The sequence below is a fragment of the Ammodytes marinus genome, assembly GCF_949987685.1.
Source record: "Ammodytes marinus genome assembly, chromosome: 12".
NCBI classification, from domain to species: domain Eukaryota; kingdom Metazoa; phylum Chordata; class Actinopteri; order Uranoscopiformes; family Ammodytidae; genus Ammodytes; species Ammodytes marinus.
The window spans coordinates 27,053,515-27,067,368 of record NC_137216.1 but is presented as its reverse complement, the minus strand read 5'-3'; the positions used below and the strand labels follow the sequence as shown (position 1 = coordinate 27,067,368).

At 40.6% G+C, this 13,854-nt stretch overlaps 1 protein-coding gene across 1 annotated transcript in view; it reads right to left on the bottom strand.

The window, feature by feature from the left end:
• Nucleotides 1-13,459: 13,459 nt before the first annotated feature.
• Nucleotides 13,460-13,854, bottom strand: part of LOC307259013 (contactin-associated protein-like 5) — a gene marked incomplete at both ends in the record, with an annotated part of 88,752 nt that continues 88,357 nt past the window's right edge. Inside the window, one exon of the mRNA XM_080038727.1 lies at nucleotides 13,460-13,668. Within this exon, the coding sequence (XP_079894853.1) occupies nucleotides 13,460-13,668 (209 nt within the window). The remainder of the gene's footprint in view (nucleotides 13,669-13,854) is intronic.

Genomic DNA, 13,854 nt, shown 5'->3' with positions numbered 1-13,854 from the left:
AAATAATACCCGACTGATTTTTCTTGTGGTCATGACATAACAAGGAAGTGGACACGAGAACAAATGAAGACATTTATTTTAATTTTTAATTTGTTTTACCAAAAGACACAAATTAAATGGGAGCTGAACCAATCTACGTAGAGCTGCGAAATGACTTCAACAAACAGCAGCAGGTGCCTTCATAAAATGGCAATTAATAATAATTACAATGGGTATAGGGAACAAGCAGTTACAGGCCTTAGATATTTATTTTATTTTCCCGGAACTGTTAGAATAGGTTTAGCACTAAACTGCTTTGTAGCTTCAGGGACCATGACATAACATTTACAGAGCAATTTGAAGTTTCTGAATAAACATATCATAGGGAAAGACAGGCGGCTAGAGGGAAGGTGTTAAGATATGTTGTTAAAGGTTTATTCAGCGATTGTGAAGAATGCTTGTTGTCAAAATCAGTTTTTGTCAAATTCCTTTAATATCTCCTCACGATCGGCTGGCTACCTGTCCGTACTGACAACATGAATCTGAAAAATATCATAGTGAAGAAAACACAATGTTGAGTAGCCATTTGTCTTTAAGCATCAGATGCAAATCTCTTTAATATGCTGAAATTCTAGTTATTTATCGTGTTTAGATAAGTCTCTCTTTGACTCCTTTTAAGTCCAAGGACGGCTTTACACAGGCATCAGTTCATTCGTGAGGTCCTCAAGTTTCGCGTATGCTTGACCTCTAAACTCTCCCCAGGAAACCATTGTCTCTATAATAAACTGCATCGTCAGTCGTTGGTTTAAACTCTAGCAAGATTGAAGGAAATTGTAGACCAATTTCAGCCCAATTTAGTTATTTTAGACGGATGTGATTTGGCCCTAAAACTCTTCCTTTTGTGCCGCTTTTAACACAGTGAAATCACGTCGCTGTCTTATTCCCCAAACTTGACTTCCTTATTCTTAGTGAATAGGGCACCGGGTCCAAGCAAGATAATTCCAGCTCTCACACAGGAAGATTAACATCCCCACAGAGGGCCTCGGCTGTTGCTTGTCAATCAGGCAAGTCTGGGCTAGTCCTTTCTCATTGCTTTGTTCTTTGAGAGCTGATGCAAAGGGCACCTACCTACTCATGTCCATCACTTGGAACTCCTTGAGAATATCCTTTTTTCGTTCTAGTGCTGCAAGAGAAATAACACTGCCTGCCTGCCACAATTGTGAGATGAAACAAAGAAGGGATAGTTGTCATTCATCTCATGATCGCATTGCCTCCACGAGTATCAGCAAGCCTTTTTATAAGAGGAACGCCAGGGCAAAGATAAGGGGGAAAAAGCCGTGGAAATTACATTTGCTATACAACCATTTATACCAGTCACAAGATAACGAGGGGAATTTTCTTTTCACATTATCGTCCTCACGCAGACTTATCAAGAACCGATTGTAAATGTACCCCCGCAAGCCTTATATCCCACACGTTAATTAGCAGATGATTTTTCCAGGAGATGCAGCGAGTACGTGTGCGGGCTTGCTGGATATTGTTAGCTGTTGCAAACTAATGCAATCAATTTCTTTTTCCACTTCAGCTGTTCACAGTCATACCTTTTGAAAATCAGTAAGGGGAAAAAAAAAATCGAAAGCAGACGGAGAGGAAGGGGAGGCGTCTCACACTCGAAGCCCGCTATTCTTTGAAATCGCTCGGCTGACAATTTGTCGAGTAATCTTTTGAAAAGTGTGTCAGAAGAATTGTCACGATGCACTGACTAAAGCAGCTCAGGGACAGGCAGCTCAGAGGACATGGAGGAAAACTCAATTATAGTGTGAAAATGGCACAGGGGGATGTTTGGCACAAAAAGGATTCGGCTGGATTTAGTCCATTCTTCTCTTGCAGAGCTTCTTGGACACTCTGCTCCCTAGGTGCCATGACATGTGCATTGTTACAGAATGGGCAGGAAAGTCAACATAAATGACAGATACAGGAAGGCCCAATTCCATTCCTTTCTCCTTAACTCTTAGCCCTACCCCACCGAATTGCACCTTTGTAGTACACGGCTACAGCGATGTCTCCCCCAAAACCCCTTAAAGCGACTGTGCAGACAGCCATCTCCATAAGGTAACATATTAAAAACGCCTTAAGTCCCTCATTTAAACCCACTTGAAAAATACTGAACCATCCCTTTAAATACCATTACCATTATCTCTTGCTTCCTATACAAATGCATGCAGCCAGGACTAGCTTGGGCACTGGTGTTATATAAATAATATAACTATGATAACCACCGTATCGTCCTACTTTTGACGTTAATGATTTGCCGTCATGTCATTTAAATGTTTCAAGCATATCAAAAAAGATGGCTAGTATCAAGTAGTAGTAGAGAAAAATATACTCTATAACTCTATATAAACTTTGAAATTGAGCTGATACAATACAGAATACAGTCCTTGGCTGTGAATCTAAGGCTCTCACTCCCTCATCAATTCAAATATTCAGGTCAAGTACACTTTTCTCCTATCTGAGATTTCACTATTTATTGCTGCCTGGCCTATAGTCACCCTGCCGTTCTTTTAGATATCAATAGTCAGCCCACACAGCCCTCCAGGCACATATATTCTGGGTAAAAAAAATATCAGTAACACTTGAAACGCATGAAAATAGCAGGTCGGATCCACGGTGCACGGCATCAATAAGGTGTACAGTGGAATGCCTGTGGAAATACATTCACAAGATCTGGAGGCGCCTTCACTCAAATATCACACTCGAACCCCAGCAACACATAAAGTACCGGAGGTGACAGACTTTCAATAACCCCATTATATGACTTGTCAGGGGATATGACGGAGAGCTGTGACACCATGTCACATCGTTTGTTGTCGACTATCAGTTTAGTGATTCCAAATGGATTGGTTGGTGTCGTTACATTCACACACCTTGTGGTTTGCATTTTTTTAAAACAACTGTGTTCTTCCTGTATTGACAAGGTGAAAGCGTGAATCCTTTGTACCAGGTGTTGTTCAAATGTCCAAAAAAAGGTCCAAAAAGAGATTGTGTCCCTGAAGTAAAAGCGCTATTAATTTGCTCTGTAGGTAAATCACTTCTATAAAGAATTGGTGAAGGAACACATTGTTTTATTTTGAAAGGTTGGACCAACCAGACATGGATGACCTCACAAATTATACTTTGATTTGGATTGAGCAATAACAAAATACTTCTGATTTTAGACCAGAATCAACAGCTTAATAAATGTGTTAGAGACATTGCGCACGCCACACTGAAGTGAAGCTTTTGTGTAACCAGTCAAATTATGTCACGCAAATGGATGAAATATCAAAAATATTTAGTTACTTTCTTAAAATAATACCCCCGACCCCATGTTTTCCCTAATAGACTGTCATACCTCTGGGCACTGCTCCTGCCCCCTTATAGATTTAGCCTCTCATCCAATTAAATTATACATTCTCTTGACTCAAAATTGTGAATTGGCTTGCCCCTTCATATTATACAAATATAATTCTGCAAAGATACAAGTCAAAACCCCAACAATGCATTGTGCAGCTCTGCACACCAACCAAATAAATTTGTGTCCTCTCAAGACAGGTTCACACGACTGTTTGATACATGCAAACGGGTAAAGGTTAAGCATATAGGGGCTAGGGAATGCATTGTCAATATGGGTCCTCAGAAGTATAGAAAAATAAACTATAAATAAAGTGAGTGTGACCGGCCAGATGAGGTGTATGGGCATTCTGTAGTCTATGTCAGAAACAGCCGCTTCTTATAAAATCAGGCTTTACCTTCTCACTTAAACATGTTGAGGGTTAAACAGACAATTATGACAATGTAGTCATAACATACTGTAATCATACTGTCAACTATATAATAAATGACTATTGTTTTCTGGTGTTCATTTTTTTTCCATATTTGTAAAGACTCCAATGTGCACATCTTTAAAACATCTTAATCATTGTTTCTGATCTGTTGTTATGACTTAATATTGCATTTGTTTAAGGAGTGTGTGGCTTTCAATGACACAGGCGATGTTTCAGATTCTACTCTGTGGGAAGCTTTCAAAGTACTACTAATTGCCACAATCATGCATTTGCCCCTTCACAAATAGATACTGTTTTCTCAGTCTGGAAAAGCAGAGGTCTTGTTGCTTTTAAGGACTTGTACATTGATAATGTATTCTTTATAATTTGCTCAGCTGAGGGATAGATCCACACTGCAGCCATCCCATATGTTCAGATACCTACAAATAAGGAACTATTTCATGGGTAACATTTTACAACTTATAATCGCCCTATTGAAGTCCAGTCATTGCTGATAACTAAATATGATACCAAAAACCTAGTCTCTTGATTTGTAAACTTGTTTGCAGCTCACACTGCTCCTTCCACGCAGCATCTGAGGGAGATCTGGGAAAGGGAAATAGGAGTAGAAATTTCAGAAGATGCTTGGGCTAATTGCTCATACAGTGACATGATCGTCACCAGGTTCTGTCAGGCTGCCATCCATAGCTAAATAACACCCCCCCCCCCCCCCAGAGAGAGAGAGAGAGAGAGAGAGAGAGAGAGAGAGAGAGAGAGAGAGAGAGAGAGAGAGAGAGAGAGAGAGAGAGAGAGACAGAGAGACAGAGAGACCGTTCCACCCAGAGTGATAGTAAGCCAGATACTGAACTGGTAAACTGAATTTTACCACTAGGTGTCCCTGTGGCACATGGTTCAGAGTGTAGCTGCACCACAATGTGTTTCAAACATTTAACATTAATCATAGAAAATAAAAGTTCAATTTACAGTGTCTCTCTGTCTGAAACACAAAATGTGTAAAGAAGTAAAAATGCACAAAAAAGAAAATGACTAATTTGCCACAGCGCCTCTTAGCACATAGCTGACTGGAATTAAATTGTTTGGGGAAGGAGGCTGCACGATTTCCTCCCACTTTAAATACAGGTTGATGCCACACCCCATGGGCGGGGCTTGTCAGTATTTAAGAGGGAGAGAAGCACCCTCCCCCAACATAGCTACACAGCAGACTATGGCAGCGCCATAATTACAGACTCCCAGAGACCAAACAGACCTCCTGTGCTGGAACAACAGTTTGCTGTTGTGTTATTAGAAACAATATATTGCCATACTAATGCATCATCTGAACACATGATCAAAGTTTGAATTTAACTAGGGCTGTCAAGCGATTAAAAAAATTAATCGAATTAATTGCAGGCTCTGTGATTAATTAATCTAAATTAATCGCATACTTTTATGACACTTTTATGCTTGTTTATAAACAGCTGTATAGCCTGCTACAGTTTGTTTCTCTCTCTCTCTCTCCCTCTCTCTCTCTCTCTCTCTCTCTCTCGCTCTCTCTCGCTCTCTCTCTCTCTCTCTCTCGTAACTTCTGTCTCCACAACAGACAGCGCTGCACTGCCACAAATGCTTATGCCGATTCATTCACCATCGTCGTACTCATAGGCAAAAATATTGAGAGACACACACGCACACACACACACACACACACACACACACACACACACACACACACACACACACACACACACACACACACACACACACACACACGGACACACACACACGTTTACGCGGACGACGAGACAGCTAGCAAACAAAATTGAGACACGGGGAGAAAGATTGAGAGATACTGTTTTGAACCTAGCCTACATTGTTGCACCCACTAAATCAATAATGCACAGACACTGGCTGCGGAGAATAAAGTAAGATGTCTTCCTACCTTCATGCTTATTAAACCGTCTATAGAGCCCTCGGCCCCCTGCTTCTCTCTTTACTTTTCTCCCTTTCACCCGCGCGGGCTGTGTCTGCTTCAGGTGCAGCTCGGTGCAGCTACGCACCACTTTTGCACTGGGTCAAAGGGCAAGAAGTGCGATTAATCTGCGTTAATTTTTTTAATCGCGTTAATTTTTCTGTGATTAATTAATCGAAATTAACGCGTTAATTTGACAGCCCTAAATGTAACTCTTAAAGGTACAGTGTATAGACTTTTTGGGGGCATTTTTCAGAACAGACTCAGAACAAATGAAGTATATTTTAATTAGTGTATGATCGCTTGAAAAATGTTTCTAAAGTTGCATGGAACGGAGAAACTCAACGGTCTAATGCAATATTATAGAATATTGTAGAAAGACTTGAGGCAGTGGTGTATGATGCCATCTGTAGTAACTAGCTTCTGGTTACAGGTGTCCTGTCTCCTATGAACAGCAGATTGAGCAGCTCTGTTATATTACAGACTCCCATCGACCAAACAGAACCGACCTCCTGTGCTGGAACAGTTTGAGGGTTATGTGAAAACAACATATTGCCATACTACTGCATCATCTTAACACATAATCAAAGTAGCAATTAAACTCTTAAAGGTACAGTGTGTAGAATATATTTTTCAGAACAGGCTTGGTAGAAATGTAATATCATTTTCATAACTATGTTTTAATTAGTGTTCAATCACTTGAAAAAAAAGAAAAAAAGGATTAATAATAATGAATAATGGATTGGTTTTATATAGCGCTTTTCAAGGCACTCAAAGACGCTTTACAGGGTTCCAGGTTCCAACCATGACACAGGTGGCAGAGCGGGGATCGAACTGCCAACCCTTGGATCATTGGCCAACCCGCTTAACCACCTGAGCCACGGTCGCCCCCGTGATTACCTTTTATATCTGCATTGGAGCGGGATGCACCGCCATGTTGCATCGCCATGTCTCTACAGTGGCACTGAACAGACAAACCTAATGGCCTTACATGTTTTTATAATCGTGTCTGTTGCACCTGATGTTGCTAAATACTCCGATAATGCACACTGTACCTTTAAAACTACGCAAGGCCTGTCACACCAGAAACTGCATTTTCTGAAATTCAGTCATTATGTTAAATATGTGGTTCTAGCAAGTAGAAGATGCTAGAGCTAGTCAGCTGCAATAGTTCTGAGTGAATAAATGTGAATGCATAAAGCCCTGGGCTTCGTTCTATTTTCTCTGTACTTGGCTTGACGGGGGATACCAGCCCTAGTAAACAGCAAGCTCACTAACTGACAGTTAGCAGGCTAATTTGCTCAGGCGCTAACGGATAAGTTCACACAGTTTATTCAGAACATGGATCTGTACCACTGAAGGTCAGCACTGTCAGCTTGATGGTTTGCTATTGGGCCACAGTGCAAACTAACGAGTCAGTGTTTGCCAATATTGAACTCAAAAAACAATATTTGCTACACTTTAAAAAAAAACTTAGATCAATAAGCTATTTTCTTCCAGAACACATCAATGTTGAATGCTGTCTAAATAAGCACTTTAGTTTATATCATCCCCCAGATTCTGATTTGTAATGAGCAACATAGTATATTGTACATTTTTATTATAAATGTTCTTATCGATTGGGTTGTGATATTCCTAACTTGTTTATCTAACAACAACCTGCCAAAGCGACAAAAGTTGAACATTAGCCACTGGCGATTATCGTGAATATTTACATAGTAATCAAAATGCACTTTCTAGGTTTTAAATACATTACATAAATTCATAAATACAAGCCACTGTAGGCTACTTTAAATATACAGGGATAGATTTAATTTAATTAGGACTTAAATCATGGAATATTTGACCACAAATTAAGTATAGAAGATAAATAACCCTGGACCCAGTTTTTAATAACTGTTTTTTTCTTATTTTTTGTGTAAGATTTTTTAGTAGAGAGGTGTTAAATAGGTGCATTTTTATCCTTATGGACATTCCCGCTGTGCCTCCTCACACTCTCTCCCTCTAGTAGTATGTGCTTCTCACATTGATATCTGGGCAGCCGCTGTCATCCACCACCCAGCCGGCCACCACAGGCAGCATGGATTTTCAGTCGTGTGACATTAACCTCAGACTGCTGCTACAGACTCTTCCTACTGCCACAGACTCTGTTCATCCTCCACCGCACCCCTTGGCAGAGGCTGAGAGTCTGCACAGCCTGTGCCCTCCTGTGAGAGCCTTCAGGTCTTATGTGGACAGCACTAAGGCGATTTACTCATCAGACAGGCTCTTTGTGACATATGGTGGAGCAACTTTAGGCAAGCCTGTGTCAAAACAGCGTCTGGCACATTAGATAGTGTATCTGATCGCCCTTGCTTGTGTGCATGCAGTGGCATATCCCCCTTCAGGGCTTGTTGCTCACTCTAGGAGGGCAATGGCCACTTCATGGGCGCTGTTCCGAGGCACACCATTAGAGGATGTGTGTCGCATCATCAGTTCTTGGAGTCGCAGCGGATGCTTAAGTTTGGCACTTGTGTTTCTTCATTCCACAGTATCTGAGCAGTTGTGGCTCATGCTCCAGGATGTTTGTGTTTGCAATTTGCCTTTTTGTTTGTGGTCTTTGTACTGGTTCACATGATGAGTGCTGACTCATTTGACTAACACAGTTTTATGAATTAAAGTGAACCTGCAACCCAAAGTTGTCACTCGGTGGTGAAGGTTGGCCCTGCAATAGGGAGAGTGTGTGGGTGTGCAGGATAAGTATAGGGTGGGTGTCCATCCCCCAGGTTTGATTCATTTTGTACTGTATAATGCTCCTGATCCGAGGGTTTTCACATGATTATAGGTTTACTGTTATTCATAAAGCAGTCTTTACGTAAACATTCAATTTATCTGGAGGTAAAGTAATACTGGGTATATAATACTGCAATACGACAACCTACATAAATTCTCCTTCAATTATTTCTCTGGGTTTGTGGATGATTCACACTGTTCAGTTTTATCAGTGATCCTCCTCTCATCTCTCTGCATCTTCTCAGAAGCCTCGCAGGTCTCTGCTACCTGATGATGCAACTCCTGGCAGGCAGACAAGGCAGCTGTGAAAATCCCCACTGGGATTGCTGTGTGTGTGTGTGTGTGTGTTTGTACCATTTTTGTGAGGATATTTCAGCTGGTTCTCACTTCAGGACAGGCCTTTAATGAGCTGTTCGGGGGCTAAGACCAGGTTCCAAAGTAAAGGTATGAACTATAGGTTAGGGTTAGGTTTGTGTGAGGGTTGGGGTTAGGCATGTAGTTTGCATGGCTAGGGTTAGTGTAAGGGGCTATAGGGAATGCGTTATGTCAATGAATGTCCTCACAAGTATAGCGGTACAAACATGTGTGTGTGTGTGTGTGTGTGTGTGTGTGTGTGTAGCCAATCATAGTGTGGGAGGAAGCCATGATTGAGATGCACTCGCTTCCTGCTGTTCTCTCTGTCAATACATTGTCCCATTTCCTTTCCAGCACGATGCTTATGGTTTTCGTCCAATTTTGAAATCCAAAAATATTCTTGGACGAAGCTACGTCCACATCTTTTCACCAGCTCACATCCATAAAATCCATTATGTTGCTTGACAACACAGATGACCCTCGTCAACAGCGGATATGGGTGGAGAGTAATTAAATGCAGATCAAAAAGTGTCATTGTGACCTTTGTCTTTTCTTTCTAAATATAGCCAATTTTTAACAGTTATACGATTGTTTTACAGACATTTTACAACATTTTACACAGTATACCATGGAAGCAATACGTGATCACCTATTTATTACATGGCCAAGCAGCTACAGCAGTAAAACTCAGGGATATTGTTCACAAGGAACATTGCATGGGGAGGACGAGGGAAAGCGTACTCCCTATGTGTGTGCGTGCGAGTGCAAGTGTATGTTTGTGCACATACCAACAGAGGACCTGCGCATTGTAACACTCACCAACAGGGGACTGCCAAGCTAACAGAGGACATTTTTTCAGGTCCCCTCTTGGTCATGCTTTAAATGATGTTAAGAACATTTCTCTCTCTCTCTCTCTCTCTCATAGAGTGAAACAATTGGCACAGACAGCTCCATTGCTGCAGTGAATGGTGTCCCCTCTTTGATATGTATATATAGCTCAATGATCAAAGTCCCCTCTTGGCCACTTCTTCAAAAATAATTAAAAATCACATTCAAAGTAATATTATGAAAAAAGGCCTTACAAGTATATTTTTATATCAATTAAGCTTTCATAGTTCATAGAAATGCAGCACAATAACAATACAGCCACTTCAAAGAAAACCTGTTCAGTATGATAAGATTGAAGCCACACACTATGATTACATCTGGTTAGTAAATGTCCCTGATATTTCTAAACTCTATGGCTCTGCTTGACTCCTTGTACGCTTAATGAAGTGATATTTTCTTCTGCCACTTGTGTTCTCCGATCTGTGATGGTATGAAGCCCAGCTGTATATCCCAAATACCATCTGTGAGGTTGCTGATAATACATATACAGTATGTTTAGTCATGTATCACTGTGATTTGTTGGTTGTTGTCAATAACAACCATGATGAATCAGAGGAACAAATGTAGTAGCTTTATGTTATTTACAAAGTAACGTATTTAAAAAATTAATTTCGAAATTTTCATCCTCAACAAACGTTGTGTTGCTGATGTTATTTCACTTCAAAAGTGTAGATAATTGGCATGTATGACACATGCTAAAACATTTAAAAACAATAAATATGGTCGTGGAAACTTTGTTTTCTTAATTGTTTAAAGTTGTTGAAGACAAACCATTTTCACAACCGAGGATGAACAATATATTCACTTTTATTAATAAATTATACATCTGTACAATAGATCCTTAATAAAACTGCAGCTATACAAATCATTTAAGAATAAATAACCACGTGATATTATAACCCATTGCAATATAACCAAAACACTCCGAGAGGGTTATGCATTCTTTCACCGACACTGGAGATCAACATCTTGAGACATACTTTAGATTGAAGGACATGCACAGATGGGCTCCAAAGGTATGGGGGCCCTATCCTTTGACCATGCCACTCTCCTCTGTCACTTTCAGTCCATGTATTTGTTAGAGGGGAAAGAGAGAGGGCAATATAGTTTGTCCGTCTTTCCATCCATCCATCTGTCCATCCACCACTCCACTGATATCCGTTGTAAAATGTATCTTCACAATTGTTCGATTTTTTTTTGCACTTTCCTCGAAATGTATGATCCCAAGAAGACACATTATAATGACCTGTCCAACACTTCAGCTCAGGACAACACACTGAAGGAAAACTAAAATAAAACAAACAATTACATCATTCTTGTCAGCCTAGAATACATATTTGTCTTTGTGCTCATCCCCTTATGATTAGCAAGTTTAGCTCAAAATGCTACTGGTGTTGATAAAGACAGTTGACCCTGCGCATAACCCCATAGATAATGAGTTGAATCTGATATGGTGCGGCTGAGCTTGACTTGAGCTGATTTCAAAATGTAGGTATCATCTATTTTACTCTGGCACCAGCCTTGTGTAGTTTCACATCCCTGCTGTAGGGTTGAGGATCTAAAAAAAGTACAAAGTTGTTCTTTCTAGTTTTCCATCCATGCTTTAAATTTGTTGTGGTTCTTTGTATTAGAAGCTCACAGGGACCACTAGGTAGGCTCCGGACTTGTGTTGGTTGTGTGTGTATGGAGATTATAATCTAATATAGACCAGTGTAAGGTGCATACACAAAGTATTGTGATTGCAAATGAGAAAATTTCACAAAAAAAAATTAAAAGGTAAATAAACGTTTTTTTAATTGGTTGCAAAAAGCTCTAAGCAGTCCTGTCTAGTGCTGCAAAAAAAGCGGACACACTTAACACATGTTTGAGTATTTTTTGGACTTAAGAAATATCACAGCCTTGCATTCAGGCTCCAACTATATTATTCTGCTTTATAGGCTTTTGCGCCAAGCGAGGAATTGGGTTAAAATCCCTAGAACCTATATGGAGCGGTACAGGCTCACCCAAACACTGTGACAAATTGGATTGGAGTTGGTTGTGAATGACCGTTTTACCCCAGAGTGTAGCTGTAATAGTTTGATACTATTGCACTTGACTCCACTCACAAAAGCAGTTTCTGTGAGCACTTTCTGAACTCAACACACCAACCTGCTGCCCTTACGCCCTAGAACACCAAAGTCACTGCTGTGTGGTTCCCCAGATTTGTACATATACCAGGATAGGTTATTTTAGCCATTGGATAATATTAAACTCTGCCTGCAAAGTTTGGCAAGACTTATGATGCAGTTTGGTTCATAGTTTACCCCTAACTGTAGATGCTTTATGTTTATTTAAATACTATAATCCTTTCCAATACATTCTGCTATTCTCATGATACAATATACACAAGCGTTTCTTGATTTTGATGTACTTTAAAAGGGTCAACAAGTAGAATTTGCACACAAAAATGTAAAATAAATCCATGATTTCATAAGTCATCAGCTAAATATTGCCTTCAACTAAATACCTGTATATGTGGCCTGAATGGTGCAAAATGTTTTCTAAGTGTTGAGACAAATGCACCCAAGTAAACAAAAGATTACAACAGCTGTTAATGGATTTTTCTAACTTTTTTTGTGTGGCAATTTTCAAAAACAGCAAAATAAACATAAGAGCCACTCGTTGCTAATAGTCAACAGGCACATGTTGTGCATGACCGGGTCCTTTAATTGTATGTATTGTGGGCGGGTTACAGAGCTGAGTGACAGCAAGCTCCTCTCTATGTGAAAACCACTGCTGCTTTTGTGCAAATCACAGGAACGACTCCTAACTAAAATATTCAAATAAAAACTTTTATGCAAATTAGGCACTCATACAGTATAGGCAGTATTGTCCCCCTTTTTTTTCTCCTCGTCTTACAACATTCACCACCACTGGGAAAAACAAAGACAGCAGCGAACGTGCACATATCTTACAGGCCTGGCCTAAACATTTTCCTGACTTGCGAGTTCAATATAGTGAGTCCCACTGAAACAATGTGGAAAATGTTCAGCATTTGAGGGTTTCAAATAAAAGTTTTTTTTTGTTGTTGTTGCTGTGTGCATTCAGGATGGACAACAGCTTATCGCACACTGCACTGTGTCCCTCTGATCGTCTGCCAATTGAAAACATTAATCTTTTTGCTTATGCTTACACATTTTGCTTTACACATTTTGCAATGATCGAAACAACAGCGGCTTGATTCTGACAGCTTCCCCGTCATCATAATACACTGTTATAGCTGCTAAAGCTAAAGCGTGTAACTTTTTCATATGGATGAATGTCGCTTACATTCAAGACATCGCCAAATAAGCTCCACAAAACTCTCTCTGTATTTCTCAGTATGGCAGGGTTTACAAACTGGTGTCACCCCCTGACACTGGCACATGAGCTCAGAAAAATCCCAGGCAGCGCCCAAGATATGTATCCGTTGTTGATTTTGCTGCTAAGAAAAAAACCTGGACGTACAGCAGAAGGAATAAAATCCATGCCCAAATTCCTCAGAATTCCTCTTGGGAAGAAGTTGACGCACTATATCTTTAAGGTTCGGCCATTTTGCTTTGCACTGGAGCACACAGATTTTTTGTCGTAAGAAATCCCGGAGATCCCCCCTGCTAGTCCCTTTGTAAGCGGTAAAAGAGGTAAGTTTGTAGCTCAGGGTCCATACACACTGCAGTCAGATGTAGTACTCCTTCATGTTGTCCCTGACTGAGTTGTGGAGATGTAGCTCTGTCCTGTAGTCTGTGTATACGCTGCTATGTCCTTCGTCGTCTTTGATTGTGTTTCCGTTGCCATGGCTCCTCTGGGCGCGCCGCTGTTGGTAGAGGAGGCGGCTTATCACGGCCAGAGCGCACGCCGCGATGAACACCACCGCTGTTACCACACCTGGGAAACAGTAATGTTAAGTTAGTCAAGTTCCTTCTTTGTATGGGGGGTGGGGGCATTTCTGCAAGCTCCATTGACAGTTTTGTAGAGACTGAAATAAAATGGGGGCAGAGAGGGGAATGACATGCAGAGAACGACCAAGGGCCAGATTCCAACCCGGGTCTGCTGCTTCTGAAGACTGAGCCT